At 39.4% G+C, this 27,991-nt stretch overlaps 1 protein-coding gene across 2 annotated transcripts in view; it reads left to right on the top strand.

Annotated features, from left to right (window-relative positions):
• The window catches only part of ATP8A2 (ATPase phospholipid transporting 8A2), a 692,529-nt gene that overhangs the window by 246,538 nt on the left and 418,000 nt on the right, over positions 1-27,991 (top strand). For both annotated transcript variants that reach the window (XM_070409448.1, XM_070409449.1), the window contains exon 24: positions 8,074-8,138. In XM_070409448.1, the coding sequence (XP_070265549.1) occupies positions 8,074-8,138 (65 nt within the window). The remainder of the gene's footprint in view (positions 1-8,073; positions 8,139-27,991) is intronic.

Genomic DNA, 27,991 nt, shown 5'->3' with positions numbered 1-27,991 from the left:
AAAGAAGTGGGTAACTCCCACAAGTTAAAATAGAACTGTAGTGATAAGCTTTTTAAATTTTCTAGATCTTGAGTGTTTCTGTTGGACTAACAGCTTTTCTGTGTCCCTAGACCCAGACTTAATTTCCACAGCCAGATCACCCTGCCCTTAGGAGCACACATGTCCCTCTTCCTGCTTGCTCCTTTTGTTTATTGCAGCTCATCAGAGTCTAGCCAAGTTTGGAATAAATACAAATAAAAGCAAAGGGCTGCAAATCAACCCAGAAACACAAATGGCTTCTTATTCTGAGGAAGACTTTACTTGCACACAGTGAGGCTTCTCTGAGCCTTATGAGATAATTGATACCTGTCCAGTTTTTACAAATAACAATTATATGATTTTGTGTGTGTTTTTTAAAGAATGTATAACAACATTTGTAGCTTGGGTTCCAGAACTCTCACATCCATAAAATACTTTAAAATTGATCTTTTATAGCTAATTTTCAAGACCACTATGCCTCTTACTTATAAGCTGATGACTTTGCCAAAGTCTTATATTTCTCCTGGAGCTTGTCTCTACTTACATTTGTGCTAGTGTGTTAGTTGAATTCAAACATCTCTTGGGTGTCACAAAGTAGGCTTGTAACAGCTCAGGCACTGATGTACTTTGGAAAAACTATGTCTGAATTATTTTTTCACTTTGTATTCAGAACTCAAGTTAGTAACCCTGGGCGATATTGAGGGATTAAAGGTCATTTTCTGACTTAGGATATCTGTTGAGCCTGCACATGTTACAGAATGTGTAGACATCCAGTCATTTTATTAGACTCTCTTGTGTCAGATCACAGACAACAGCTACATGTAGGACAAGGTCATGCTCCAGATAGTCTGGGTTGTAAAGCCTGTGTTCTAACCCAACCCAAACCGTAACCCTAACCTTAACCCTAACCCTCAGTAACATGAACCATTATTGATCTGTCTCTTATTATACTGACTGGATATTCTGTACATTTTTGTGCATTCTAGGTGCATCTAGGGTACCCAGAAGATATTTGGAAGGAAGATCAAGTGTCTAGTAGTCATACTTCTAGATGAAGTCAGGAAAAGAGAACAAATGAATAGTGTCTGCTGAGTGTCAGGCTCTGTGCTGGGCATGCTTTCTGGACACCATTTTCAGTCTTTACACGTGAACAGTCTTAAGCTCAAGGGGGAAATTCAGAGTTTATAGAGATTACACTCTACTTAATGACCAAGCAAAAACTGGGTCTCAGGGCTCTTGACTTCTGATGCAGGGCTCATTTTAAACAGATTCATAAGGTTTTGCAAAATCTGTTCCCTGAAATTTGAGTTAGCAGACAGGAGGAGAATGGTAGTATATTTTATTCATTTGAAGATGCACATTGTTTTTATATTTTAACATCTCTGAAATTGGGATGTCTTATGATTGTCAACTTTTAAAATTTTAAGGCAACATGTCCTTAGTGGTACATGTAGTCAGAGTTCATATTTAGACTAGAGGCCCAATGCACGAAATTCGTATAACAGTAGCCCTTCCTTCCCCTGGCTACCGACACTGGCTTCCCTTCCAGAGGGAGGCCCTGCCCACCTGCCGCAGCCCGCTGGTCAGTGGCCAGGGTCTCCCTCTTTGGGGCGATCGTGGAGCCCCCCCGATTGACCGCCCCGCTAGCCAGTGGGCTGGGCCTCACTCTGCGGGGTGATCATGGGGCGATGGCTGGGCCTCCAACCAATTGCATCTCACCCGCCTAGGCTGGCCTGGAGCCAGTGGGTGTCATAGCGTGGTTCCGGATGGTCATCCAGATGGTCATTCCACTGTTTGGCCGTTCGGTTGATTTGCATATTATGCTTTTATTATATAGGATGACATATGGTATGTTTGGGTTCTTGGCTCTTTTTAGTATTTGATCTACCTATTAATCATAGTTTGATAATTTATTTTAGTTCATGCCTGGAAAATAAATATACTTAGTCAAATTAAGTTCCAGGATATTTGTGTCTCCTATGAGCCAGTGAGCATTATGTAGATAGACAGTCATCTTGCCTGTAGGTTGTAGGTAGTTTAGAACTGGCACAATGCCAGACCCCTGCTGTGCCGTGCTTGTATTTATGCTAACTAGCTGTGTTTCAAGGAGTGCAATTTTCTATTTTAGCTTAAAAGTTTGGCATCAGCTAGTCTAAAGTGAAATCTCAAATGTAGCCTTTGTGAATTGTGTAGTCGTCATTTCCTTATTACCAATGGATAAAACATCTATTAAAATGTTAGGCAATAGATGTGAAATTTTCAGAATCTGTAATTTGTTTCTAGTGCATGTGGGATGAGTGAGAACAAAATCCTAGTGTGTATTTCATTTTATAGTCAGAAAATTGGAAATAGCTTCCATTCTCATCCATGTCTGAGTTGGAATTGCCCTCTGCATTTTGCTCCTCATCATTTAATACTTTTAAACCACTTCTTATAGTCTTAGAAGTTTAATTTTTTTAAAATGTGATTAAATATGGTGCTTGCCCATTCTTTACTGCCCATAGATTGCATCGCCTATTAAAAGGAAAACAAATCCCCGTCTTAGGGGAAGCTGGGCATTGTTTGTGGCATTCGCAATCTTAGTGTTGTTTTCCCCAGGAACGTCAGATGTGTTATTTCTTTGATTACCTGCAGCTGGCATTGTTGCCTGATGTTCTACTCTCTCAGCCTGGGGAACTTACATTCTTTACTAAGGGGATGAGTTAACTGTGAGACAAATTAAAGAGTGACATAGATGAGAAAGTAGTAATTATACAATGTAGGTATTAAGCATGACTGGTGTTAATAATAGTAAATGTTAGCTATAATGTGCCAAATACTGTGCTACATAAGTTCTTTACATAAGTTTTATATTTAATTCCCTTTGAGATCAGCATTATCCCCTTTTCAAAGATAGAACTGAGGCAGAATTATCAAACAACTTAGCCTAGGTCACAGAGATATGAGAGTGCTGAAAACCTGAGCACATGATCACCACACTTGATATTCACTTCCCAGAAGGAAAAATATGTGATTAAAACTTGAGCGTTTAAGAGTTTGTTGAAGAGGAAAAAAAAAAAAAAAGACTAAGCACAGAATGGGTCACGATAGGCCAATTCAGGGAGAAGACTACAAGGCAAGGCTGAGTGTGTGCTTACATGTGATGGAACATCCCTGGGAAGGGTCTGAAGGGTCTGGAGGGAAAGGTGCCCAGGTGTGGTTCTATGGGCAAGTCCTTGGCTTCTTCATTCTACAGATGACTTAAGAACGCCGCACTGAGCCTTTGTGGCCCCATCTGGAATAGTAAAGTTTTATCATCCATTCCTGATGTCTGACAATATGCTCCATACACTCACACTCAAATAATGACTGACCACTTTCTCTGTGAAAATATTTAGAGGCAGCAACATACTTGGTGAGGGTTTGGAATCACGTTGAATCCCAAAAGTGCCTAGCTTGATTAATCTGATCTTAGGATGTCAGGAAGGATAAATTGTTCCTAACCTTTCCAAAACTGTAACCCAAAAAAGTGGATTTGGATATCTATACTAATAAGAGGTAATATGCTAATTAGACCAGATGTCTTCCAGACGTCCTTCCGGACAAAGCTGCAGCAGCTGCAAGGGCCAAGGGCCAGTGGCGCAGGAGAGGCAGCGGTGCCGAGGGCCTGGGCCTGTCCCACCCGCGCCGCGCAGCCCCTCCTTCCACAGAGGCAGAGCCGGCGCTGGGAGAGGCAGGGCGGCCCAAGGTCCTGGAGCCTACGCAGAGGCTGGACAGGGTTTGACCGTGGTTCCTCAACCTCCCACAGCCCCTCCCCCAGCCGGCCTGGCCCCAGATCGCCTCCCCCCCCCCCCACACACACAAGGGGGCAGGGCCAGTGCTAAGAAGTGAGGGGCCAAGGGTCAGCAGCCCCTGCCACCAGCTTTGGCAGCAGCAGCTCGGTGATGGGGGCGGCGCCTTCCCCTAATCCTCCAGGTTGCATCCTGCAGAGGGAGGCCAGACTGCAGCTTAGACCCGCTCCCCACGGTGAGCGGGCCTAAGCCATCAGTAGGACATCCCCTGAGGGCTCCCAGACTGTGAGAGGGGGTAAGGCTGGGCTGAGGGAACCCCCACCAGTGCATGAATTTTCATGCACTGGGCCTCTAGTCTTTAATAATATGAGCTTGCCTCAAAAAAAGAGATACTGGTGCAAAAACTGAGAAATTTGGTTTGGTAATATTTTCTAGTGTGAATTGTTATTTTATTGTCTTAAAATCAAGTCCTCTAAGTACCATAGACTGTACTATTTTGATTTCTCTGAATGTTGATTGTACTCAGGTAGTTGAAAGACTAAGACCTCTGTAGTGTGCATTCGTTTCAGATGTAGTAAAAAGTGAAATCCCAGAGGTTCTGTCTCAGTCATTTTATGGTCGTCTTGTTAGACTGCGAGATTAAAGGACTAGATCTCAATTTACAAGTGTGGATTGACATTTCATACCTGGCTCTTCTCCAAGAGTTGATCTCATTTTATCCAAAAACATTAGAAATCAAGCACTCCAAACCTGAATTGACATAATTTGATTTGCCACATTAGCTAAGTCACAATTAACTGTGTTCAACTTCCATGGTCTATCTAGAGCAAGTGTGCTGTGTGATAATTCTCTAAGCAAAATCTCACTTCATTTTCCAAATTTAAAAACCACCACCAACAACCTGTTTCTTCTCTGAAACCTTTAGCTTTCTATATTAAAATTCATGAAAGTGTCAGTGGTTTTATTTATTGCCCTCTCCTTGCAATGGGTTAAAAAAATACTTCAAGTTTTCCCATAATGTCTTTGTGCAGCTTCAGTTGTCAAGTGGCATTTCTCTTAAATTGAAAAATATAGAATAAAGCAGCAAGCTAGGGCTTAAAAATTACAGCTCACTTCTGCAGCTGTTGCTTAAATAAAGAACTACCAGCAAATCCTTTTGCATCAGTTATACTAAACTTGTAACAGTCCATATTGCGTTAAGTTGCTGGAAGTCTCTGGGGATAAAGAAGGAGTAAGCCTAACATAGAGGGAAGTGATTCAGGTTGTAATATCCCCTTTTGTGAATGAAAATAAAATATAAATCTCCTTTCTGGACCTAATCTAAGACTTTATGGGAAGGATAAATAAATTTGTAAAATTTTAACAGGAAACAAAAGAGTTCAATTATTTTAGTCCTACTATGCAGAAATTTTACTGGCATGCTGGGAAGTTTGCAGTTTTACTCATCACTATTGTTAAAATATAGACATGAACGAGTTTGAAAATGCATAGAAAATTGTTTCATGTTTTCTTCCTTTTTTGTTTGTTTTGTTCTAGAGGTTTAGCAGATATTAGCCCATGTGCTATGATGATTTTAAATTATTCAGTTTGTTTCAATTTTTAAAATAATATGTGGTTTTAATAAGTGAAATAACCTCATTTCCTTGAGATAACTATTGTTAACAGCTTGGGCTATATTTTTATGGCATTGCTTTAAAAAAATAACAGTTGGGTTAAAAGGCATAATTTTGTGCTTTAACATTTGTGTCTGAGGTGATTTATAAAATATCCCTCTCAAATGACAGTGAAGGATATACTTCCTATATTCCCAAATAAACAAACAAAAATATTTGTCTCCTTCCAAAACAAACAAACAAACAAACAAACCAATGATTTCCTTGTTCTTAATTCTTGCCTGTCTTGAATTAAATTGTGTGCCTTTTAGCAGGGTTTCCTCAAGATGAAAAAAGACCTGCTGAAGAGAATTGAGCACAAACATGCAGTGGTGCTGTGACATGTCCATTATTCAATGCCTATCCCCTTTTCTAGTTAAATGTAGCACCTGTGGGGCGGGTATTTCAGCTGTTGTGCAAAGGAGAGTCCTGGCTTCTCTTTGCTTTAGGACCAGCATTGCTTAGGCTTCTGCTATTCCTTCTCCTCCTTCTCCTTCTCCTTCTTCTCCTTCTCCTCCTCCTCCTTCTCCTTCTCCTTCTCCTTCTCCTTCTCCTTCTCCTTCTCCTTCTCCTTCTCCTTCTCCTTCTCCTTCTCCTTCTCCTTCTCCTTCTCCTTCTTCTCCTTCTCCTTCTCCTTCTCCTTCTCCTTCTCCTTCTCCTTCTCCTTCTCCTCCTTCTCCTTCTCCTTCTCCTTCTCCTTCTTCTCCTTCTCCTTCTCCTTCTTCTCCTTCTCCTTCTCCTTCTCCTTCTCCTTCTCCTTCTCCTCCTCCTGCTCCTGCTCCTCCTCCCCTTCCCCCTCCCCCTCCCCCTCCCCCTCCCCCTCCTCTTCCCCCTCCCTCTCCCCCTCCCTCACCCTATCCCTCTCCTCCTCCTCCTTTTGAATATATTTTTATTGATTTCAGAGAGGAAGAGAGAGAGAGAGATAAATATCAATGATGAGAATCATTGATTGGCTGTCTCTTGCATGCCCCCTATTGGGGATCAAGCCCACAACCTGGCCATGTGCCCTGATCTGGAATCAAACTGTAACCTCCTGACTCATACATCGATGCTCAACCACTGAGCCACACCAGCTTGGCAAGGCCCTTTCTTGAGATTATCATATATGTACTTGCTGCAAGGTTGAAATTCTATGTGCTGATGATTTGTTTCATATTCTGTAAATCATTGCTCCGTTAGCTTAAGGTACTGAGAAACAAGTGGTTTCGAGGGCCAGTTTTCTAAGTAGAAGGCATCTTTTCTTGTCCTTTCTCAATGTGATAAAATGAGATGAAGATTGGTGAAAATCACATGCCGATGCCAGCTCTCTATCAGGGGGCACTGAGAGGGTGGAGGGTGATTGGAAAGAAGGGCTAGGGTTCTGATCCTGGGGTTTGCTGAAGCCGCCTGCTCCCAGAGTGTGTGGATTTGAAGGGGGGCAGTCTGGAGAGGCTCTGAGTGTATGGTGTGGCAGAGTGTCTCCAGCTGTCCGGAGAGGACTGCAAAGCCTGAGGAGGAAAGAGCCTCATAGGAAATATGTGCACCTTCTGGGGGAAAAGTGAAAAAGACTCTCTTGCATCATTTATACAGATAACTTTATATAAAAAGGTGATAGAAATTGTTGAAAAGAATTAATATTGAAAGACTTTTGTTCCAAAACAAACTTCTTTTTAAAATCCAGGTTTAATTCTTGAAATGGAGATTGCTTTGATAGGAAAAGTGCCTGTTTGATAGGAAAAGTGACTCTCAATGTAGAACAGTATATCTTTGAAATATGTTGTGAGAATTACTTGCTTTTTAAAAAGCAGATGAGGGATCTCGATATGATGATAGGTAAGTTCATGTTGATAGTATAGGGGCACCGTAAGATTTTATTTGTCTCCCTAAAGCAGCGGTTCTCAACCTGTGGGTCGCGACCCCTTTGGCGGTCGAACAACCCTTTCACAGGGGTCACCTAAGACCATCCTGCATATTAGATATTTATATTATGATTCATAACAGTAGCAACATTACAATTATGAAGTAGCAACGAAAATAATTTTATGGTTGGGTCACAACATGAGGAACTGTATTTAAAGGGCCAGAAGGTTGAGAACCACTGCCCTAAAGTGTTTGCTATTATTTTAGAAAGCCCGAGGCCAGGGGTCCTCAAACTGCGGCCCGCGGGCCACATGCGGCCCGCCCAAAACATTTATCCGGCCCGCCGGGTGTTGGGTTTTTTGCCGCCGCTGTGTGCATAGGAATTTGTTCATAGTTTTTTTTTAAACTATAGTCCGGCCCTCCAACGGTCTGAGGGACAGTGAACTGGCCCCCTGTTTAAAAAGTTTGAGGACCCCTGCCCAAGGCTTATCCTAATGTTATACAAGGATAAGGATAAAGACAAATCTGCAGAAAATTGACAAGTATTTATTTTAGCCATTAGTTATGAAGACCTTCCCAACCAGTTCTGTTCAAACTGCCTGCAAGAATCAAAATCAATTTAAACTTACTTTTCTAGCCCTTACTTTTGCCCAGTTCTTCTGTATGAACCGATAGCTTTAAAGTGGTAATAAGAAAGATATACGAAGAGAGACTGAATTCAAACAACCATTGAAAAACGTTTAGTTCAAGGAAGGAATGATAAATTCACATGTGTTGTCTTTTCTTTTACTTAGGATATTCCTGCCGGTTGGTATCACAGAATATGGCCCTCATCCTACTGAAGGAGGATTCTTTGGATGTAAGTAGTTTTGCAAAGGTTGCATTTGATGTAGCTGTATTAAACTCTTTGTTTCTACTATGACTGATTATCTAGGTTTATTTTTTTATTAAACTGTTGTAAAACTGTGTTTCTGTTTTTATGAATGAATGTTATAAGTCATATCTTTAAACATCAAAATAGTAAGCTTAGAACATTGCTACTTGATAATACTTAATATCTTACTCACTTAGAATTGTTCATTTAAAATGGGGTAGTTTTAATCTGGTTTAACTTCCTGTTATTATTTACTAGGGGCCCAGTGCATAAATTTGTGCACCTTAAAAGGAACTGTGGGCTGTGAGGCTGTGGTAGGCACAGGGGTGGGTCTCGGCCCATCCTCTGCTTCCCCGCCCAGCCCCTCCCAGTCCCCTGTCTGCCTGCAGCCTGCTCCCGCCACCACTGCTCCCACATGCTGATGGTGCCAGCCCTGCTCACACTCGCTGACAGCACCGAGCGATCTGGGCCGGCACCAGGTGCTGGCAGCAGGTGCAAGCGACGGGCAGGACTGTGGCATGCAGGAGGCAAAGAATTTTTAGTAACCACCAGGGGCTCGCCCTGATGACAGCGACCAGCGCCCCGATTTTGTCTGGCACCCCCGCTCACCTGCTCCACCATCCCCCCGCGGCCGACACCCGCCATGTTCTGTGCATGTCCGCTGGTGGTCAACGCACATCATAGCGACTGGTTGTTTGGTTGTTTGGTTGTTCTGGTTGTCCGCTGTTTGGTCTATTTGCATATTAGCCTTTTATTATATAGGATGTTAAGTGTGATGGTTACCTCCAGTGTTGGTTACTAAGGAGACTTGTGGAATTTTCTTTCTGATAAAGAAATGTGAAAATAAAGATAATATTCAAGTGTCAGGAGTTGTTTAAATTTATATAGTAATAGGATGCATATGCACTTAATGCCCTGATATCCAGTGCTACCATCTCATACAGTATTGGATGGCATGGTTCTCTGAGCGTTTTACACTTGTGCCCACCCCATCATGGCCTAAAGCCACTGCCAAGACCAGGGGTAAGAGCTGATTTGAGGGTAACCAGTGATCTGGGGAGCGGTTTGATATGAAGATATGAGCTAAAAAATGAGATTTATTTGTTAGGACTTTTAACAAGGGCATGTTACTGGCAGGTACCCATGGCCACAATCCCAGTCAGAATATTTAAATGGCAACGCTGGGAGCAGATGACAGGATTAGTTACCATTTTAAGTGGAGGGATATAATACAGAGATTTCTGTACTTACAAATTGGTGAGACTATGGATCCTAGTGTGAAGGCCAAGGCATTGTCTACCGGTTCAGGACTCCAAAGTCAGGATGGGGGAGAGTCTGTGTGCTTCCAAGGCACCATTGCCACCGTAGCACCCCTCTGGCTCAAGAGCTCCAGGATTTATCTCAATGTGCCTCTTATCCTCTTGTGTCTCTGCCAGCAAGAAGCCCAGGACTCTCAGGTCACCCCTCAGGTCCTGGACTCTAATTCCCACGTGCTCTGGGCTGGTTAGGAACCTTTCCTCTCCCTCAGAGTTCCCGTCTCTCCAGCACTCCCTATCCCACTTGCCTTTATTTTCTCCATAGAACTTTTCACCTTTGGAAATGATATATATTATTAATACATATTTACTATAGATAAAATATATTATAATAATATGTATATTATTATTTAATATGAGATTATAAAAAGGTAACCAGATTTACCTCATAACCATTTTTAACTGTACTGTTTACATATGTTCATCTTGTACACCATCACCACCATCAATCTACAGAACTCTTCTTATCTTGCAAAACTGAAACTCTGTATCCTTTAAATAATAACTCCCCAATTCCTACCCCTCAGTCCCTGGTAACCATCATTGTACTTTCTATCTCTAAGAATCTGACTATTCTAAGTACCTCATATCAGTGAAATCATAGATATTTGTCTTTTTGTGTCTGGCTTATTTCATTTTGCAAAATGTCCTCAAGCTTCATCCATGTTGAAGCATGCATCAGAGTTTGCTTTTTTAATAAAAGCCTTAATAATAGTCTATTGTATGTATGTATTGCATTTTGTTTATCCAATTATTTGATGATGGACAATTGGGTTGCTTCTTCCTTTGGGCAATTATGAATAATGTTGCTATGAAGATGGGTGACAAATATCTTTTTGAGATCCTTCCATTTCTTTTGGCTATACTATACCCAGAAGTGGAATTGCTGGTTCATGTGGTGATTTTGTGTTTAACTCTTTGAGGAGCTACCACACGATTTTCTACAACTGTGATTCATTTTACATTCTCACTAACAGTACACATGTTTCAATTTCTCCACATCATCACAAACACTGTTATTTTCTTTTATTAAAACATTTTCAATTTTTTTAATGGTAGCATTCTGATGGGTATGAGATGATATCTCATGGTGGTTTTGATTTGCATTTCTCTACTAATTAGTGATGTTGAGCATCTTTTCAGGTGTTTATTGGGCATTTATATATAATCTTAGGAGAAATAGTCAATCCTTTGCCCATTTTAAAATCAGGTTGTTTGAGATGTTTTTGTTCTTGTGAAATACTTTCTATTTTGTCTGTCTCCCTCTAATTCCTTAGAACTTAAGTTCCATGGATCAAAAGTCTGATTTGTTTTTAAGCTGGGCATTTCTACCTTCAAGATAGTGCTTTGTTATCTCTCTCCCTTCCTCTCTGTAAAAAAATCAATAAAATATATTAAAAAAAAAAAAAATAAGATAGTGCTTTGCACAAATTAGGTACTCAGTAAATGTTTGACTGACTGAATGAACAAACTTAGGATAATTTTCCAGTTACCAATTAGAACTGCGATTTAAAAGTCAGGCTGATGAGGCAGTGGCTCAAGTTGCCATGATGGGCAAGTACAAGCTAACATTAGGAGGGAGTCAAAACTGAGGAAGCCAGACAGCACATGGGCAGACAGGAGAGTGGCGTGCTATGCAGAGAAATGCCCAGACCCCTTGGATGAATCTACATAGAGTGTGTGCACACCCAGGGTGTCTGCACCTGGAGCCCCCTTGTTTCCTGGTGATTTCCACTTCTGAGGCATCCACAGTCTTAAAATAAACCTCTTTTTTTTTTTTTCTAGAAGTGACTCAGAAGTGAGCCTATATCTTTCTTTTATACTAGACATTCTCTGGAATCCAAGAAATGGACTTGAAGTCTGCATAGCAGTATAAGATTACAGCACAGATTGAGACATTTGGTTTACTGTGGCTAAGGGGTGATTAGTGAAGCCAAACAGAAGGTTTTATGGGTGTGCCTGACTTCCCTGTAACGTGTTAAGAATGTCTTTTTCTTGACCAGTTTCGAACATCTTTTGGTATAATGACTTCAATGTACTAGGCATCTGTTGAGCAGAGGTGCAATTTCTAAGTACTGTTTTGCTCTGAACTCAAAGCGGCACTCCATGTTTTTGACCAGAGTCCTCCTCTCCTGCTTACACCTCCTCTTTCCTACGTCTTCCCTCTCATTATTTAGTTGGGTTAAAGGCATTCCTATTCTCATTAGAATTTCATTTGCTAGGTGTGGAATAAAAGCAAAGTGCTAGACTATGAATTAGATACGTAGTAAATTCTGGCAGAGCTCCCAGTGGAGTTTTTAATGTTGCCGAGCTCTGATGATGAAGCAAGGAAAATTGAGACAAAAGAATTGGCCCAAGAATTAGAAGCATTGGGCCTTGCTTCCCTTACTTCATGTCTCCTATACATGTAAGGGGAATTGAGCGGCTTACCTCAGACCCAGAGCTGGCATGTGTCACCTTCACTTGACCAACAACTATGTCCAGGCTAGGACTCCAGGTGCTTATAAATAATCGAATTTATCCCTCTGCTTTGAGTTTTTCAGCTGTTGCCACAATAAGGTCCACATTCTGGGATATAGGTGAGGGATGGTCTTTGAAATAAGGATGGGCAATATGTGGTGATGTACATCTCAGGAGGGTACTGAGGCGATTATATGTTAGAAGAAAATGTGATTTTTTTTTTTTTAGGTAAAAAAAAAGGTACTAAGAAATCAGCTTTATTGATAATAACATGTGGATTGCCGTTGACACACCTAGTCCTTATTTCTGGCATACTGACCAGAAATGGCTCTAAGAGGAGTGGGTAGGAGGAGGGAAGCATGGAGTTCCACATGTAAGAAGGGTTAATTCTGGGACCCTCACTATTTTGTTTGCTTTTAGCCCATTGTAAAACATTGACATTTAGGTGTCCTGGTTAAATGGATTTATGGACTATATTTAATTTTGATTAAACTGACTCTCATAAGATGCTGGCTTAAAAGGATTCTTACTTTTTTTTTTAAAGGAATTGAGATAACACAGTAGTGTAAGCAGAAGCTACAACAATATGGCATTGCTTGACCTGTGTGCTAGTTCAAGCTTTCCTTCTGCTATTTGATGAGTTAAAACAATGATCAGATCTGACAGGTTAAACAAATTTCAAAATTACCCGCAGGCTGTTGTTATTAATCATGAATCCTTCCCTAGGTGTAAATGGTATCTTCAAATATAAGATGTGGTAATATGAAACCATCTCACAATTGGTGAGATTTTAAAAACTAAAAATCCTAAGTATGAGAATAAAAATCAACAGTTTTATCAGCAATTTATAAAAAACATGAAAATTCAAATCAGCTACTGTTTAAGTTTCACAAAACCTACTGTTAGCTGTTGAATAATAAATGTCTTTTGATATTTGTTAGTAAAAGACAAAAAGTGCCAAACCATTTGGGGAGCATTTGTTTTTCTGCTGTAATAATATAAAGACAATAACATGGTAACACCAAAAATTTATATAAATGTATATGAATAAGAGATCTATAGAAAACCTTGCTAGAATTTTCTAAGAAACAATTGGTTGAGCAAATAATGAAATATAGGAGATTTGTTACATATTTGGATAGAAGTATACCTGTTTCTAATGTGTTAACTTATGGAATACGCCATCAATTTTCAACTGGTGTGCCACAAGAATTTTTAAAACATGCAATACCTGACTATTTATTCAGGAGCACTGACCTCTTTTCCCTTAGATGATAATAATAATAGTAATAATAATAATACTAATAATAAAAGAGACAACAACCAATACAACAACAGCTGTCCAGTGTGAATGAATCAAAATTATGCCACTTCTAGAAATATATCCCAAGAAACCAGAAACACCAATCAGAAAGGATATATGCATCCCTATGTTCATAGCAGCACAATTTACCATAGCTAAGATTTGGAAACAGCCTAAGTGCCCATCAACAGATGAATGGATTAGAAAACTGTGGTACATCTACACAATGGAATACCATGCTGCTGTAAAAAAGAAGGAATTCTTACCATTTGCAACAGCATGGATGGAACTGGAGAGCATTATGCTAAGTGAAATAAGCCAGTCAATGAAAGAAAAATACCACATGATCTCACTCATTTATGGATAATAAAGACCATTATAAACTGATGAACAAGAATAGATACAGAGGCAGAACAGCATTGAACAGACTGTCAAACTACAGCATGAAGGCCGGGGAGGGTTGTGGGGGGTAAGAGATCAACCAAAGGACTTGTATGCATGCATATAAGCATAACCAATGGACACAAGACACTGGGGGGTAGGGGAGGTGGGGGAAGGTCAAGGGGGAAAATAAAAAGGAGACATATGTACTACTCTTTGTAATATTTTAAGAAATAAAACAAAATTAAAAAAATAAAATAAATAAAATAAAATGAAATTAAAAAAATTATACCTATTTTTTTGTCAGATCAGAAAAAATATAATGTATATTTTGGTGTGCCACAGGATTTTAGTAATTAGTTTATATGTGCCATGAGATGAAAAAGGTTGAAAATTGCTGGAATACACACACACACACACACACACTCTCACACTACTATTTTTGCTGAGTCATCAAAAGAAAGATGCATTGGTAAGGGTAAATTTGTTTTAAGCAAAATATTAGCTCTTTAACACAAAATGTTTTATGAAATAAGTATATGATCACGGGTGGAAAGGCTTCTTAGGAATAAAAACAAAATCTTGTAAAATTTATTAAGAACATCTGTGGCAGAGACAACATTTCCCAGCTTCTCTGTGGCTGGATGTGGCCGTGAGATTTAATCCTCACTGGTGGAATGTGAGTAGAAACGAGGTGGGAACTTTCTGCATTACCCATTGAAAAGTAGGTCCCTTGTCCTGGTTTCTCGGCTCTTCCCATATGCTGGCTGGAAATGGCACAGCTGGAGCCACGTTGGAAGTTATGGAACTGAGGCAACTCCACATCGAGGACAGCAGAGCTGCTTCACTACCTTAGATCCCTGTATGACTGTGAAGAGCAGATTCTGCAGATTTCCTCTTTCTCTCTCTGAAAAAGTTATATAGTTTTAAATATTGCATGGGTGGTGGGGGGAGTCTCTTAGTTTAGCTTCATACCCTACTAATAAAACAGGACCTGGCACTAAAGGTCATGTCATTGCAGGCTCTCCAGTATGGTGTAGGCTGTCCTGAGAGAGAGAGAGAGAGAGAGAGAGAGAGAGAAGGAGGGTCCACTTCTGTTGGCAAAGGAGAGGGAATGGGATTTGAGGGTCATAGGATTTGGATCCATTGAAATTGATACAGGTGACCCCATTCACATTCTCAAGGGCCCACTCTTTTTCAATCATTGTTCTAGCTCTCAGGGGAAGAGACCTGGTGAGTCTGTGACTACAACATTCATTGAATTTTATGATGTGAGCATTTCCATTATCACCCACAGTTCCGTCGTTTCCCTTGGTAGTCAAGCTTCTTCATCCCTAAGCAACCACAGATCTACTTTCCATCAGGATGAATTAAGTGTGCTTGTCTTAGAATTTCATGTGAATGAAACCAAGCAATAGATTTATTTTTGTCTGACTTCTTTCATTCAACATAGTTATTTTGATAGTCATCTGTGTTGCTGCATGTATCATTAGTTCATTCCATCTTGCTGAGTAGTATTACATTGTATGGTTATACCACAATTTATTTATCATTCACCTGTTCAGGGACATTTCAATGATTTCCAACTTGAGGATATTATGAGTAAAGCTTCTGTGAGCCTTTTTTGTACAGTTTATGGGTTGACACATGTTTTTATTTCTCTTAGATACTTAGGAGTGGCATTTTTCTAAGCTGATAAATTTATGGTAATATGTTACACAGTAATAGAAAGCTAATACTAGTATCTTTTGAAGAGCAGAAAATTTTAATTTTGTTGAGATCTAGTTTTCTTTTTACGTGATTAGAACTTTGGTACTCTAAGAAATATGCACTTACTCCAAGATTTTCTGAGATTTCTCTTTTTTTCCTAGGATTTTATAGTTTTGGCTTATAAATTTAAGTCTATGATCCAATTTTGTGCATGTTATGAGGTCCAGATTATTTCTCATATGAGTATCTAATTTTTCTGGCACCATTTGTGAAAATCACTATGATTTCCATATAGAATTACCTTGGCACTTTTGTTATAAATTTATTGATTATACATATATGTGACTGTATTTCTAGTCCCTATAGTTTATTCCATTCATGTATATATCTTTCTTTATGCACAATCACACATTGTCTTAATTATAGTAGCTATATAGCAAGTGTTGAAATCCTCCAACTTTTTTTTTCTAATATTGTTTTGGTTGTTCTAGGACCTTTGCATTTCTATATACATTTTAGAATCAGGTTGTTGATTTCTCCAAAAAGCCTATGGAATATTTAGGGAGATTACATTAAATCTATAGATAAATGTGGAGGCAATTTAATATTTTAATGGTGTTGAGATTTCTAATCCATGGACATGCTGTACATCTTATTTACTTAGGTCTTTAATTTCTCTTATCAACATTTTATAGTTTTGAGTATATAGGATTTGCAGCTGTCCAAATTGTGGTATTTTTTCTAACTATAATATAAGAACCATTTGGTTCTTCAATTTCTCTTTATTATATTCATGTTTTCCTTCAGATACTTCAATATATTTATGATAAATCTTTTAAATTTCATCTCTGACAATTCCATTCCTCTATCTTTTCTGGGTTTGTTTTCATCTGCTAATATTTCTCTTGGTTGTAGGTGACATTTTTATGTGTTTTTTTTGTGTATTTTGTTTAGTATCTAGTCATTTTTATTGTATGCTGATTATTGTTAATGTTTTGTTGTTAAGTATCTAGATTCTGTTATTTTCCTTTAGAGAGGATTGAGTTTTGGCAGGAAGTTACTTGTGGGTCTAGTAGTCTTCACTCTAGAACTGCTTTAGCTTTATTACCTAGATGAGACTCTTTAGGACTGCCACCTAAGCCCCTGTATATTCATGTAATTTTTCCACTGTGACTGGTTGGAACTTAAATATCTCCCTATTTTGTATGAGCTCTTGGGATGTTTATCTTACAGGCCTGAGATTTGTTCTTTCATCATGGTGTCTTATCTTATAAATGCACAACTTAGTGTTTGTTCAAAGATACAAAGTGACCCTTATAGATTCAAGTTCTTTCTGTGTGTGATTCTTCTTCAATATGCTGCTCTGCAAATTCCAACCATCTAGCATCTCTAGCTTCAATTTCTGTCTTCTCTCATCAGTTATAATAACATGCTCTGCTTGGGTTTCTCTTCCTTGAATCATAATTTGAAATGTAGCTCCAACAGACAGCCTCAGCTATCATATGGCTCACCTCATTCACTTCTCATTTTCAAAGAATCATAGTCCTGTGTTGCCTATTGTCTAGTGTCTGAAAAGAGATTGTTAGTTGTTTACAAGTCTGGTATATCAGTTTTTATCATACCTGTCAAGTCATCTTTGATAAATACTAATTTCAAGTTCAAAGGTCTGCACCACTTGGATTGTTTTTTTGATAATAATTTGCTTCTCCTAGAGTTTGACCAGTTCTGATTTTCAGAACTCCAGGGAATCTCCGCTGGGTCAGAAAAAGAATACCTTGTCATCTAGTAGGTCATTGTTATGACTTGGCTTTTTTTTCTGATTGAAATGGGTAGTCATTGGTGGAATCTGAGCAGAAGAGTGATATGATCTGATTTACCTTTTAAAAGGGAATCTCGCTGCTTAGAGGGAGGCCAGGTCAGGAGCAGAGAGCCTAGTTAGCAGGTGAAATTCTGGGTATATAGTATTTTCAAAGTAAAGATGACAGGACTTGCTGATTTAAGAACATGTTGAAGAAGAATAACTCACTGGCAAGTAAAAACCAAAGCTTACTGTGTAAGTAGGTACTTGACTATTATCTCTTAGAGTTGAATTCTCTGCTCTGCTTTCAGTAGGGAAGTTCTTGATTTGTTACCACAGTCTTTTTCAACCAGCATAACAGTCTAGTTTTTCTGCTTAAGTTTAAATTATAGGCCTGCTGGAAAATGTTTGGGTCTAAGTGAGCATATCATTTGGCCTTAATGTTATTTCATTCAGATGTTTCTCTCCCTTTATTACCTAGAACTTAAATTTTAAAATAGCATAAAATAAAATGATTGCTATAATAAAAAAGGAGAAAACATTTTCTACAAGGGGTGAGTGAGAAATTAAAATGTTTTCCTGTGCCGTTCATTATAATTATTAACCATAAGTAGTTATTAATCACTTGAAACATAACTAGTATGATTGAGAAACTACCATTTTTTTGTTGTTAATCCTCACCCGAGAATATTTTTTCCATTGATTTTTTTTTTTTTAGAGAGACTTGAAGAGAGGGAGGTGGGGGAGAGAGACAGAGAGAGAGAGAGAAGCATCAATGTGTCTAGATTGGTTGGCTCCCGCACACACCCCAACTGGGGCCTGCAACCCAGGTACATACCCTTGATTAGGAACGATCCCTTCAATGCACAAGCTGAAGTTCTAACCACTGAGAAACATTGGCCAGGGCAGGAACTATCCATTTTAAGTAACTTAAAGAGCCACAATGTGGCCAGTGGCTATCATACCAGACAGCAGAGTACCTAGATAATTTTCAGTCCCTCAGTGCAGGGGTCAGCGAATTCTGGCCATTGGGCCAAATCCAGCTTACCACCTGTTTGTATAAACAAAGTTTTATTGAAACACAGCCAGGCACATTCATTAATGCATTGCCAATGACTATTTTAGTGCTACATGGCAGAATTGGATAGTTGTAACACAAAACAATGGCCCATAGATGTTAACTACTACCTGGCTACTACAGATTGCTTTTTGACTCTTGGCCTGCCTGATCAAATGGAAAATCACCCCGTTCTAGTTCTATTGTCTGCTATGGCTGCCATCTTTGAAAACAAGGGTTTTTAACATTTCATAATCATTGTGAGAGAAATGGAATCTATGGCTACTTTGGGAAGATAGAGTTATAAATAAATAGGTTTCTCTTCTGCAAGTTTTACAGTCTTTAAACACTTTGCTTGTGAATCTCGAAGAGGATGATGTAGAATATTTTGTTAACCAAACTTATTTGACCACTGAATTTCTATTTTGATGAGTAATTCTCATGATAAGCAACACAGATTTAGAAATGTGGCTTTTAAAATTGGGAGTTTTCATCTTGACAGGTGATGTTAAACTAAAAACATATGAAAGAGAATGCTTAGAGTAAGAAAATAGAAAAATGCCTGTTTAATTTCTGAATTTATATTATATTCGTGCACTGGTAGGGTCCCTAGCAGCTGCCAGCTGCTATCCAGGTACTCCCTCCCTTCCCTCGGTGGGCCCCGCCCCCTGGTCAAACTCTCGGACGAACTCCCGGTCAAGGGGACAATTTCCATACTACACTTTTATTACATAGGATTAACAGGTATTTGAGTAGTTTTACTAGGCCAGGCAGATTGCTAGGATTGTAGATATAGCAATAAATGACAGCATATTCTCTACCACCTCAGGTTTCTATTTTAGCTGAGCAAATAGCCATTATACCTTGACTTATATAATTATTTTTTTTGTGATAATTGACACAAAGGAAAAGTACAAGGCACTAAGTACATATAGCTAGGGAAAGGGCTGGAAATTTTTTTTCTGTAAAGGACCAGATAGTAAATACTTTGGGCTTTGCTAGTCATACATTCTAGGTCACAACTACTCAGTTCTCCAATGTAATAAGAAAGCAGCTATAGACCACACACACACACACACACACACACACACACACAGAGTTATACATACATATGTGTGCCGCACATCCTATATAATATATAATAAAGAGGTAATATGAAAATTGACCCTCACACCATAACACCGACACAAGATGGCGGCGTGCACAGCGGGGTGGGGCAGCAGGGGTAGGGCCGGAGGCTACTCTGCGCAGCTTCCGCTGAGGTTCCTGCAACCCTGCGGGGGCGCAGGGGTCCTGGTGGCCACTTCACGCGGCTTCTGCCGGGATTTCCGCAGCCCCACGTGTGTGCCGCCGGGGCAGGGCCTGGCGGCCGCTCTACACAGCCCAGAAGTGAGGCATCAGGGCGGCACTCCAGGACTCAGGGCCATCCTGCAGCGTGCTGGCCACGCTGGGCAGGACTCCGGGACTCAGGGTAATCCCATGGTGTGGAGCGAGGGGGTGGAGGGGAAGGAGGGGCAGGGTCCCGGGTCTTGTGCAATTTTGCATGATGCATCACTAGTAAATATATATATATATATATATATATATATATATATATATATATATATATATATATATGTTTCTTTACAATCACATTCTTCTCAAGTGTTTTCCAAAAATGACTGTACAAGTCATAAACTTGTAAAGGAAGTCACAACAAAATTTTAGAGACTTAGTTTTCTCCAACTCATGTTCTGTGAACACAGTGCACTGAACCAACAGATCAGTGATAAAAAAGACCATTATAAAAATCTGTGCTCTTGAAAATTTTACAACTATACTTATAAATAATTCAAGAGTCAAAGATGAAATCAAATGGAAATTAGAAAATACTTAGGAGTGAGTTATTAAAAAATACTTTGCATCAAAAATCATGGAATAAGAATATCTTGGAGAGAGAAATTTGTAGCATCATTGATTATGTTATAAAAGAAGAAAGGCTTACAATTTGTAATCTATATATAAAATTTGCTCCATTAGTCAAAGAACAAAAGAAGATCAACAGAACCACAAGGAGAGTCCTCAACAAACAAACAAACAAACCAACAAACCAAAACCTAAGTATATAAACATAAGTAAAGCGTTTTAGCAATGAGAAAAGAGAAAACCTACAGGTGGAGAGAGCAGTGATTAGAATAACATGAAAGTACTGTGAATAACTTAATGTAAATTAATTTGAGGCTTAGACAAAATGGGTAATTACTTAGGAAAAATATAACTTTCAGAATCTGACATAAGATAGAAAACCTGAATAATCCTACAATCATTAGAGAAGTGGTGCCACTATTTATAATTTTTCTAACAAAATGAACACCAGACCCTTGTGATGTTTATAGTCTAGTTTTGTCAAACATTTAAGGAATAATTTTACATAATCCAATTTTATACAAAATCTTTCAGACTATAAGAAAAATATGTTATGATACTATGAAATGTAGTTTGATACTAATGTAACCTTCAAGTCAAAACCAACAGGGGCAGAATGATAAGATAAATTAGAGGTCGATCTCAGCTGAGAACTGAGAGGTAAAATTCTTTATTAAAATTTGGCAAAAAAATCTATTAATGTAAAAAAATTCACACATTATGATCTAGTTGGGTTTAATTCCAGGAATGTAAGTGTATGTTTTCTTTAGAAAATCTCTTATTAATATACTTTACCTCATTAATAGATACAAGAAAAAAACCCTCATACAATTATCTAATTAAATCCAGAAAAAAAATCCAAAAATTTAGCATTTATTTGTAACTAATCAACAATAGCAACAAACTTTTAAGCCTGGATTAGGAGTGGAGTTCCTTAACCTGACATGGTGCACCTACTGAAACCTGGGCCAGACATCATTCTTCATGGTCAAGTGATGGAATCCTTCCTTTGGAAGTAAAGATGGGATAGGCAAGTTACCTGCCCATTGTCCTTTTTAACATTATACTGAAGGTGCCAGCTCCAGTGTGACAAGATAGAGAAGCAAGATGAAAGTTATTAAGGATTAAAATAGACAACTTTTATTAATAATATGATAATATGATTGTCTACATAGAAGATACAAGAGAATCAATAGATGAAGCACAGTTAGGAGTTAAGACAAATTCCAGATGTTTTTTAAGAGACAAAACATTACAGATAATTGAAGCACCTTAATTCTTCTTTATCCCATTGCCTGAGAGAAATCTGTCACAGAATGGCTTTATGGATACATACAAATGGCCATCCATTTGTATGTATCCATAAGCTATATATAAACTTTCTAGAGGCCCGATGCATGAAATTATTGCATGGGGGTGGGGGGGTTGAAGGTGTACCTCAGCCCGGCCTGTGCCCTCTCGCAATCCGGAACCCCTCGGGTAGGGTACCTAGACCTGGCCAGGGATCAGGGCCTATCGGGGCTTTCCTTCCCCTGGCTGCCGGCAGCTGGCCCCACCCCCACCGCTGCCACCGCTTGCCATCTGTGCGGCGCTGCCCCTCTCCCCCTCCACCAGTTGCTTCCCTCTGTGGGCGACAGGTGTGGGGTGCGATTGCTTGGCTGGCCTGGGCCTCCCTCTACCGGGCGATTGCTGACCGGTCCTGCTCACCCGCCACAGCGTTGCTGGCCAGTGGCCTGGGGTTCCCTCTGTGCGGCGATTGCAGGGCGATGGCAGGGCCCCTGACCAATCGCATCGCACCTGCCTTGGCTGGCCTGGCACCAGTGCATGTCATAGCGTGGTCGTCCGGAAGGTCATCTGGAAGGTTGTCCCGATGGTCGTTTTGCTGTTCAGTCATTCGGTCAATTGCATACTACACTTTTATTATTATAGATTTTTGATTTTTCATTTTATGTAAATGTTATCATTTTATGTATCTTGGTGCAGGTTGCTTTTTCACCTGTGTTTTTTACATTCGTGTTGATAACTAGTTCTAGTTAATTGTTGTACAGTACTTAAAGCTTAGTGGTAGACAGTTTGAATTGTTTTCCATTTTTTAAACTATCAGAAGTGTTGCCAAGAACATTGGGTGTGCATGTTCCTATGTTCACGTGTAGGAATCTCTCAAGTATGTGCCTAGAAATAGAAATTGAGCTACTTGACACATCTTATGTGTTATAGAAATTGCCTAATTTCTCTACAGAATTGTTCTACTATCTCACTTTCTCGGGGAGTGTGCACAAGTTTCCATTGCTCCATATCCTGACCATCCACACAGATACTCAGTCATTAGTACAACAGAACAGTCTGCCAGCTTTCTTTGCTATCTTTGCCAAAGGCTGAGGGTCACCTTTTAATGAAACAATCATGGTACTTCTTAGTTATGGGAGAGGTCAGCAGCACATTCCTTTACCCTGATTTATCACAAGTCTTCTGGGAACTGGGTGAAGAATTATATTACCAATCTTTGAAACATTGAAACATTAAGAAGAAAAGTTTAAGGATCATGGATTCAATATGCCCTACATATTGGATCCATTTGCTTGTCCCCCCCCCCTTTTTTTTTTGTTTCTTGGTGGGTGAAATGGTGTTTAGAGCAACACCTTTGTCCTAGAAGCATGAATATGAACCCTTTCCTTATTTCCATTCTTTAGTGACGACGAATGAAATCTAAATTTTAAGGTTAGTGTGTGGTATAGTGTGTCATGGTGGATTCTCCAGGTCCCTAAATAGTTACTTGTTTTGGGGGTCTAGAGAGAAAAATGATACTTCTATGCCTCATTTCTGGAATATTTATTTTCCCTTTCTGAATTATGAGTCCTAGGAATTATTCTTTGTTCCTTTAAAAAAATTAGCAAAAGCTGATAGGTTGAATTAGGTCATAGGTACAAATTGCTGTGGCCGACTGGCACATGTGGCTCCTATTGAACACAATAATAACCTTCTGACATGTGTGGCAGCTGCTGCCAGAGTCTCCAGCCAGGATCTGGGCAGGAGGGCGGTGTGTGTGTAATTTAAGCAATAACATAGAGATTAAATATGTAATTGAAAATGATTTTGCAGAATAAAACTGAAGTCTGGTGTATCTGGAAAAGGAAATTATTGCAGACATATAAATAGCTTACTGTATAGTTTGATTATAGTGTTAGTAGTAGACAAGACTCAATTGATAAATCTCCACATGGAGATTCAAGTAGCACTGAAAGTCTTGGAGCACTGGTATGGAAATAACAAGAGCTATAATGCCAAACTGAATGTTTCATTTCTTTAAAGTTAATTTTTTTGACTGTGATTATGTGGAGAGTTATTATTTCATGGTCATGTACAATTTATCATTGTCTGATAGATAAACCTGAATTTTTTTTTTTGTTAAATATATTTTATTGATTTTTTACAGAGAGGAAAGGAGAGGGATAGAGAGTTAGAAACATCGATGAGAGAGAAACATTGATCAGCTGTCTCCTGCTCACCCCCTACTGGGGATGTGCCAGCAACCAAGGTACATGCCCTTGACTGGAATCGAACCTGGGACCCTTCAGTCCACAGGCTGATACTCTATTCACTGAGCCAAACCGGTTAGGGCAAACCTGAAGATCTTTACCTTGTTATTCATGTGGCATTTATAGAGGTTAAATACTAGATTTTCCTTTTAGAGGTTGATTATTTTTATATCTTAACTAGAGGCCTGGTGCATGAAATTTGTGCACGGGGTGGGGGTCCCTCAGCCTGGCCTGCATCCTTTGGCAATCCAGGACCCCTTGGTGGATGTCAGACTGCCAGTTTAGGCCTGATTCCACAGAGATCCCTGCAGGATTGGGCCTAAATTGGCAGTTGGGCATTCCTCTCGCAATCTGGGACCACTGGCTCCTAACTGCTCGCCTGCCTGATCACTGCTAAACACTCTGCTTGCCTGCTTGATCTTGCCTAACCACTCGCCTGCCTGCATGATCACCCCTAATGGCTCAATTGCCATCGGAAAGATTTGTCATCTTGGGGGGTCAGTGTGCTGTAAGGGTATCAGGACAGTGAGGTAGTGTGCAGTTGGCCTTCCATGTGCATAGAGTGTTGACTAGTCTTATGCTTTTACCTTGTTTGGGATTCTTGAAAACAACTTTGTTAGAAAAGTTGTTTGTTTTAAGCTCTATAGCAATGAAGAATTACTTAATGGAAGTAAAAATGAATTAAAAAGGAAACTGTTCCCTTTGTTAGAAATGATAAGATTTAAAGTTCTAATAATAGTTAAAATTTCCTTTTTTTTTTAGCAGGGTCCCTACATGGTACAGGGAGATTTTTATAGCACTGGTAGAAAAGTGATGCTAATAGTAGGTGCCTTAGGACTTTCCAGAAATCTGTGGAATATCAAACTCCTAGACCAATGGTTGGCAAACCACGGCTCGCGAGCCACATGCGGCTCTTTGGCCCCTTGAGTGTGGCTCTTCCACAAAATACCGACTTCTGGGCATGGGCCACGAAGTTTCAATCGCACAGTACGTGTGTGCCCGCACATGGTATTTTGTGGAAGAGCCACACTCAAGGGGCCAAAGAGCCGCATGTGGCTCACAAGCCGCGGTTTGCCGACCATGGTCCCTAGACTATAGGCAACATGCATCTTTATCATATATGAAGATAAATATTCAGCCGTAAAAAGAAAGAATTCTTGCCATTTGTAACAACATGGATGGACCTTGAAGGCATTGTGCAAAGGAAAAAAAAGTCAGACAAAGAAAGGAAATTCTTTATGATCTCACTGATATGTGGAATTTGAAACAAACAAATATAAAGGGAAGTTATAGATACAGAGAATAGGTTGGTGGTTGCCAGAGGAGGTGGATGCAGGGTGAATAAAATGGGTGAAGGAGTCAAAAGATACAAATTTATAGTAATAAGTCCTGAGGTTGTACTATACAGGATGGTGATTATGGTTAGCAATTCTGTGTTGCACATTTGAAAGTTTCTAAGTGATACATCTTAGAGAAGTTCTCATCAAAATGGAAAAAAAGTATGTGAAGTGATGCATGTTAACTAGACTTGTGGTAATCATTTTGCAATACATATAAATATTGAATCATTTTGTTGTATACCTGAAACTAATATAATCCTAATATATAAAAGGCCAGGGTTGTAACGACTGATCACGACCAAAGGCTGACCAACCTGGAAGTCCTTCAGTCAGTGCTGGGTTGCCATGGCGACCTAGCATTGACTGGCCAGAGGGCTGAGACCGAAAGAGAGAGGCAGGATCTGATCAGCAGCCTCAGTGGCAGCTGTTGATCAGTACTTGCCTCTCTCTTTCTCTCCCACTTTCTTTCTGAGCTTGGCCAGCAGCCAGGCCTTTTTTTTCTCTCCCGGCCTCCGTGGGGGCTACTGTTCAGCCCCGCCTCTCTGATCAGGCCCAGAGATAGGCCTGGATATGCTGACTGGCATAGTAACCGACCAATCAGAACCAAATGTAGGTGCTGTGAAGAACCAATCGCTGTCTAGGAGGTGGAGCTTTTGACACTGACTGGCATAGGAACCAACCAATCAGAATCAAATCTGGGTGCTGTGGGGAGCCAATGGCTGCCTAGGAGGCGGAGCTTTTGATGTTGACTGGCATAGAAACCGACCAATCACAACCAAATTGGCCAGTAGAGGAGGGCAGTTGGGGCGAGATCAGGCCAGCAGGGGAGGGCAGTTAGGGGTGATCAGGCAGGCAGGTGCAATCAGGCAGGCAGGCAGGTGAGCAGTTAGGAGCCAGTGGTCCCAGATTGTGAGAGGGATGTCTGACTGCCAGTTTAGGCCCAATTCCACAGGGCAGTCGGACATCCCCCAAGGGGTCCCCAATTGGAGAGGGTGCAGGCTGGGCTGAGGGAACACCCCTCTGTGCACGAATTTCGTGTACCGGGCCTCTAGTGTTATATAAAAAATAAGTTTAAAATACAGAATCAAAAGCTGATGATGCACCCTGCTAACTCTTACTAAAGGAAACTTTAAAGGTTGTATTTTGTACAGAAAGAAAACGAACTTGGGTAGAAGATATGTGTTGTACAAAGGACTAAAAAGCAAAGAAAGTGTTAAATATGTGATAAAGCCTAAACTAATATTGAATGTATTAAACATTATCAAGGGGGGATAAATGTCAATTTGAAATATAATACAACATAGCCTACAAGTTGAGAAGAGTGAAAAATAGATATGAAGTAAAAAAAAAGAAAAAAGGTATAAAGTGTTGAAAAGCCTCATATTGTTTGGAAATAGTTTTTAAGCACAGTTTTTCAATTGATAGAAATCTTAAATTTAAAAAAAACCACAATCCTAAAAACCTTTTACTCTATTTTTAATAGAATAATAGAACAAAATGTTAGAAATAGCACTCTGAATCATATTGTTTGATTCCTGTAATTAAGTGGGGAAAAATGGAAATCAGTGAGCCAATGGTGACATTAACTTTAATTTCAGTAAAATTGTGTGAAACCATAGAGAGAAAAGAGGCCTAAACTAATATGAAAACCCTCAAAAAACCTGTGACCATTATAAAGGGAAGTTATTTTAGGGCGGTTAAGCTGAGACTGAGCAGTGTCCCTGGGGTGGGAATGAAGGGCTATTGAAGCTGCTTGGCCTCTGTTTGATCACTTCCTGTGCTGTGTTAGAATTGCTCTAAGTGTCCTCCCGACTGGACTCTGCATTGCCAGTTATTTTTGTGTCTGCCCTCTTCTCCAGGGCTCAAGAAAGTACCTTGAGATGTGTCAATAAATGTTTATTTAATAATTAACGAAGATGCACTTACTATAACTCATTTTGTGCATTAATAAGTATGAAATCCACTTATGTGTGTTAAATGTCAGATTTCTTATTCCTTGTATTGGTGGAAACAATGAATGACAATTTAACCATGAGATGTAACCTATTTTTGACTGAGTATATTTACTCTAGCCTTTTTATTTTGCTCCATCTTTTCTACTACTTGGTGCTTTCTTGGCATTGTCTTGGGTTTTTAAGAATTAAATGTACTTATTTTAAAGTGTTATGTCAAGCTGATAATGCTTGCTTGTAAATATTGATACTGGAAATTCTTAAGGCACTTTGCAGGGCTGAGAGACCAGCTCCTTTCTCTTCAGAATGATTTCCTTGGGTGTTATTTAATGCAATCTTATTTTTTATTGAAATGCAATTTACATACAGTAAAGTCACCATAACACATTTTTATTCTTGTATTATGAAACATGCATATGGAGTTTTATATCTATATTTAAAAGTTTTGAGAAAATCAAAGAGGAATCCTTATTTCTCAAAGTAACCTTGTACATTTTGATTTTAATTGCATGCATGTGGCAAATACTCATTAATTATCAATTCAGTTAATGGACAAAATATATATTCTGTATGCCTTGTTCTATAGGAATCCCACTAGGTCATTTCAAATTCTGAGTTTTTATCAGAGTATACATAGTGACAAGTAAATAACCTAAAATATTTATTCAAATAAGACTGAATTCTAGAAATAAAGATGTATTCTATAATCTGTGTCCTTTCCAATCAGAGGTGTTATTTACAGAGATTTTCATAGGTTGTTTTTGTTTGCCAGATCAAAAATCATTTTATCTTTCTAGAGTGAGTTCATTTTTCTTCATTTTAGCTAATGTTGATATTTACCAAATCCAGTCCTGTTACATAAGAAAGGTTCCATCACAGACCTGGAGAATATGTGTTAAGTGAAATAAACCAGTCAGAGAAAGACAAGTACCATATGACTTCACTCTTATGTGGAATGTAATGAACAAAATAAACTAACAAACAAAATAGAAACAGACTCATAGATACAGAGAACAGACTGACAGCTGTCAGAGGTGAGGGGGGCTGAGGTGCTGGGTGAAAAAGTGAAGAGATTAAACA

Source organism: Myotis yumanensis, unplaced genomic scaffold, assembly GCF_028538775.1.
Source record: "Myotis yumanensis isolate MYYU_CA2020_CCGP unplaced genomic scaffold, mMyoYum1.0.hap1 SCAF_3, whole genome shotgun sequence".
Taxonomy (NCBI): Eukaryota; Metazoa; Chordata; class Mammalia; order Chiroptera; family Vespertilionidae; genus Myotis; species Myotis yumanensis.
Note: the sequence above shows the minus strand (reverse complement) of the source record. Positions and strands in the feature narration are given on the sequence as shown.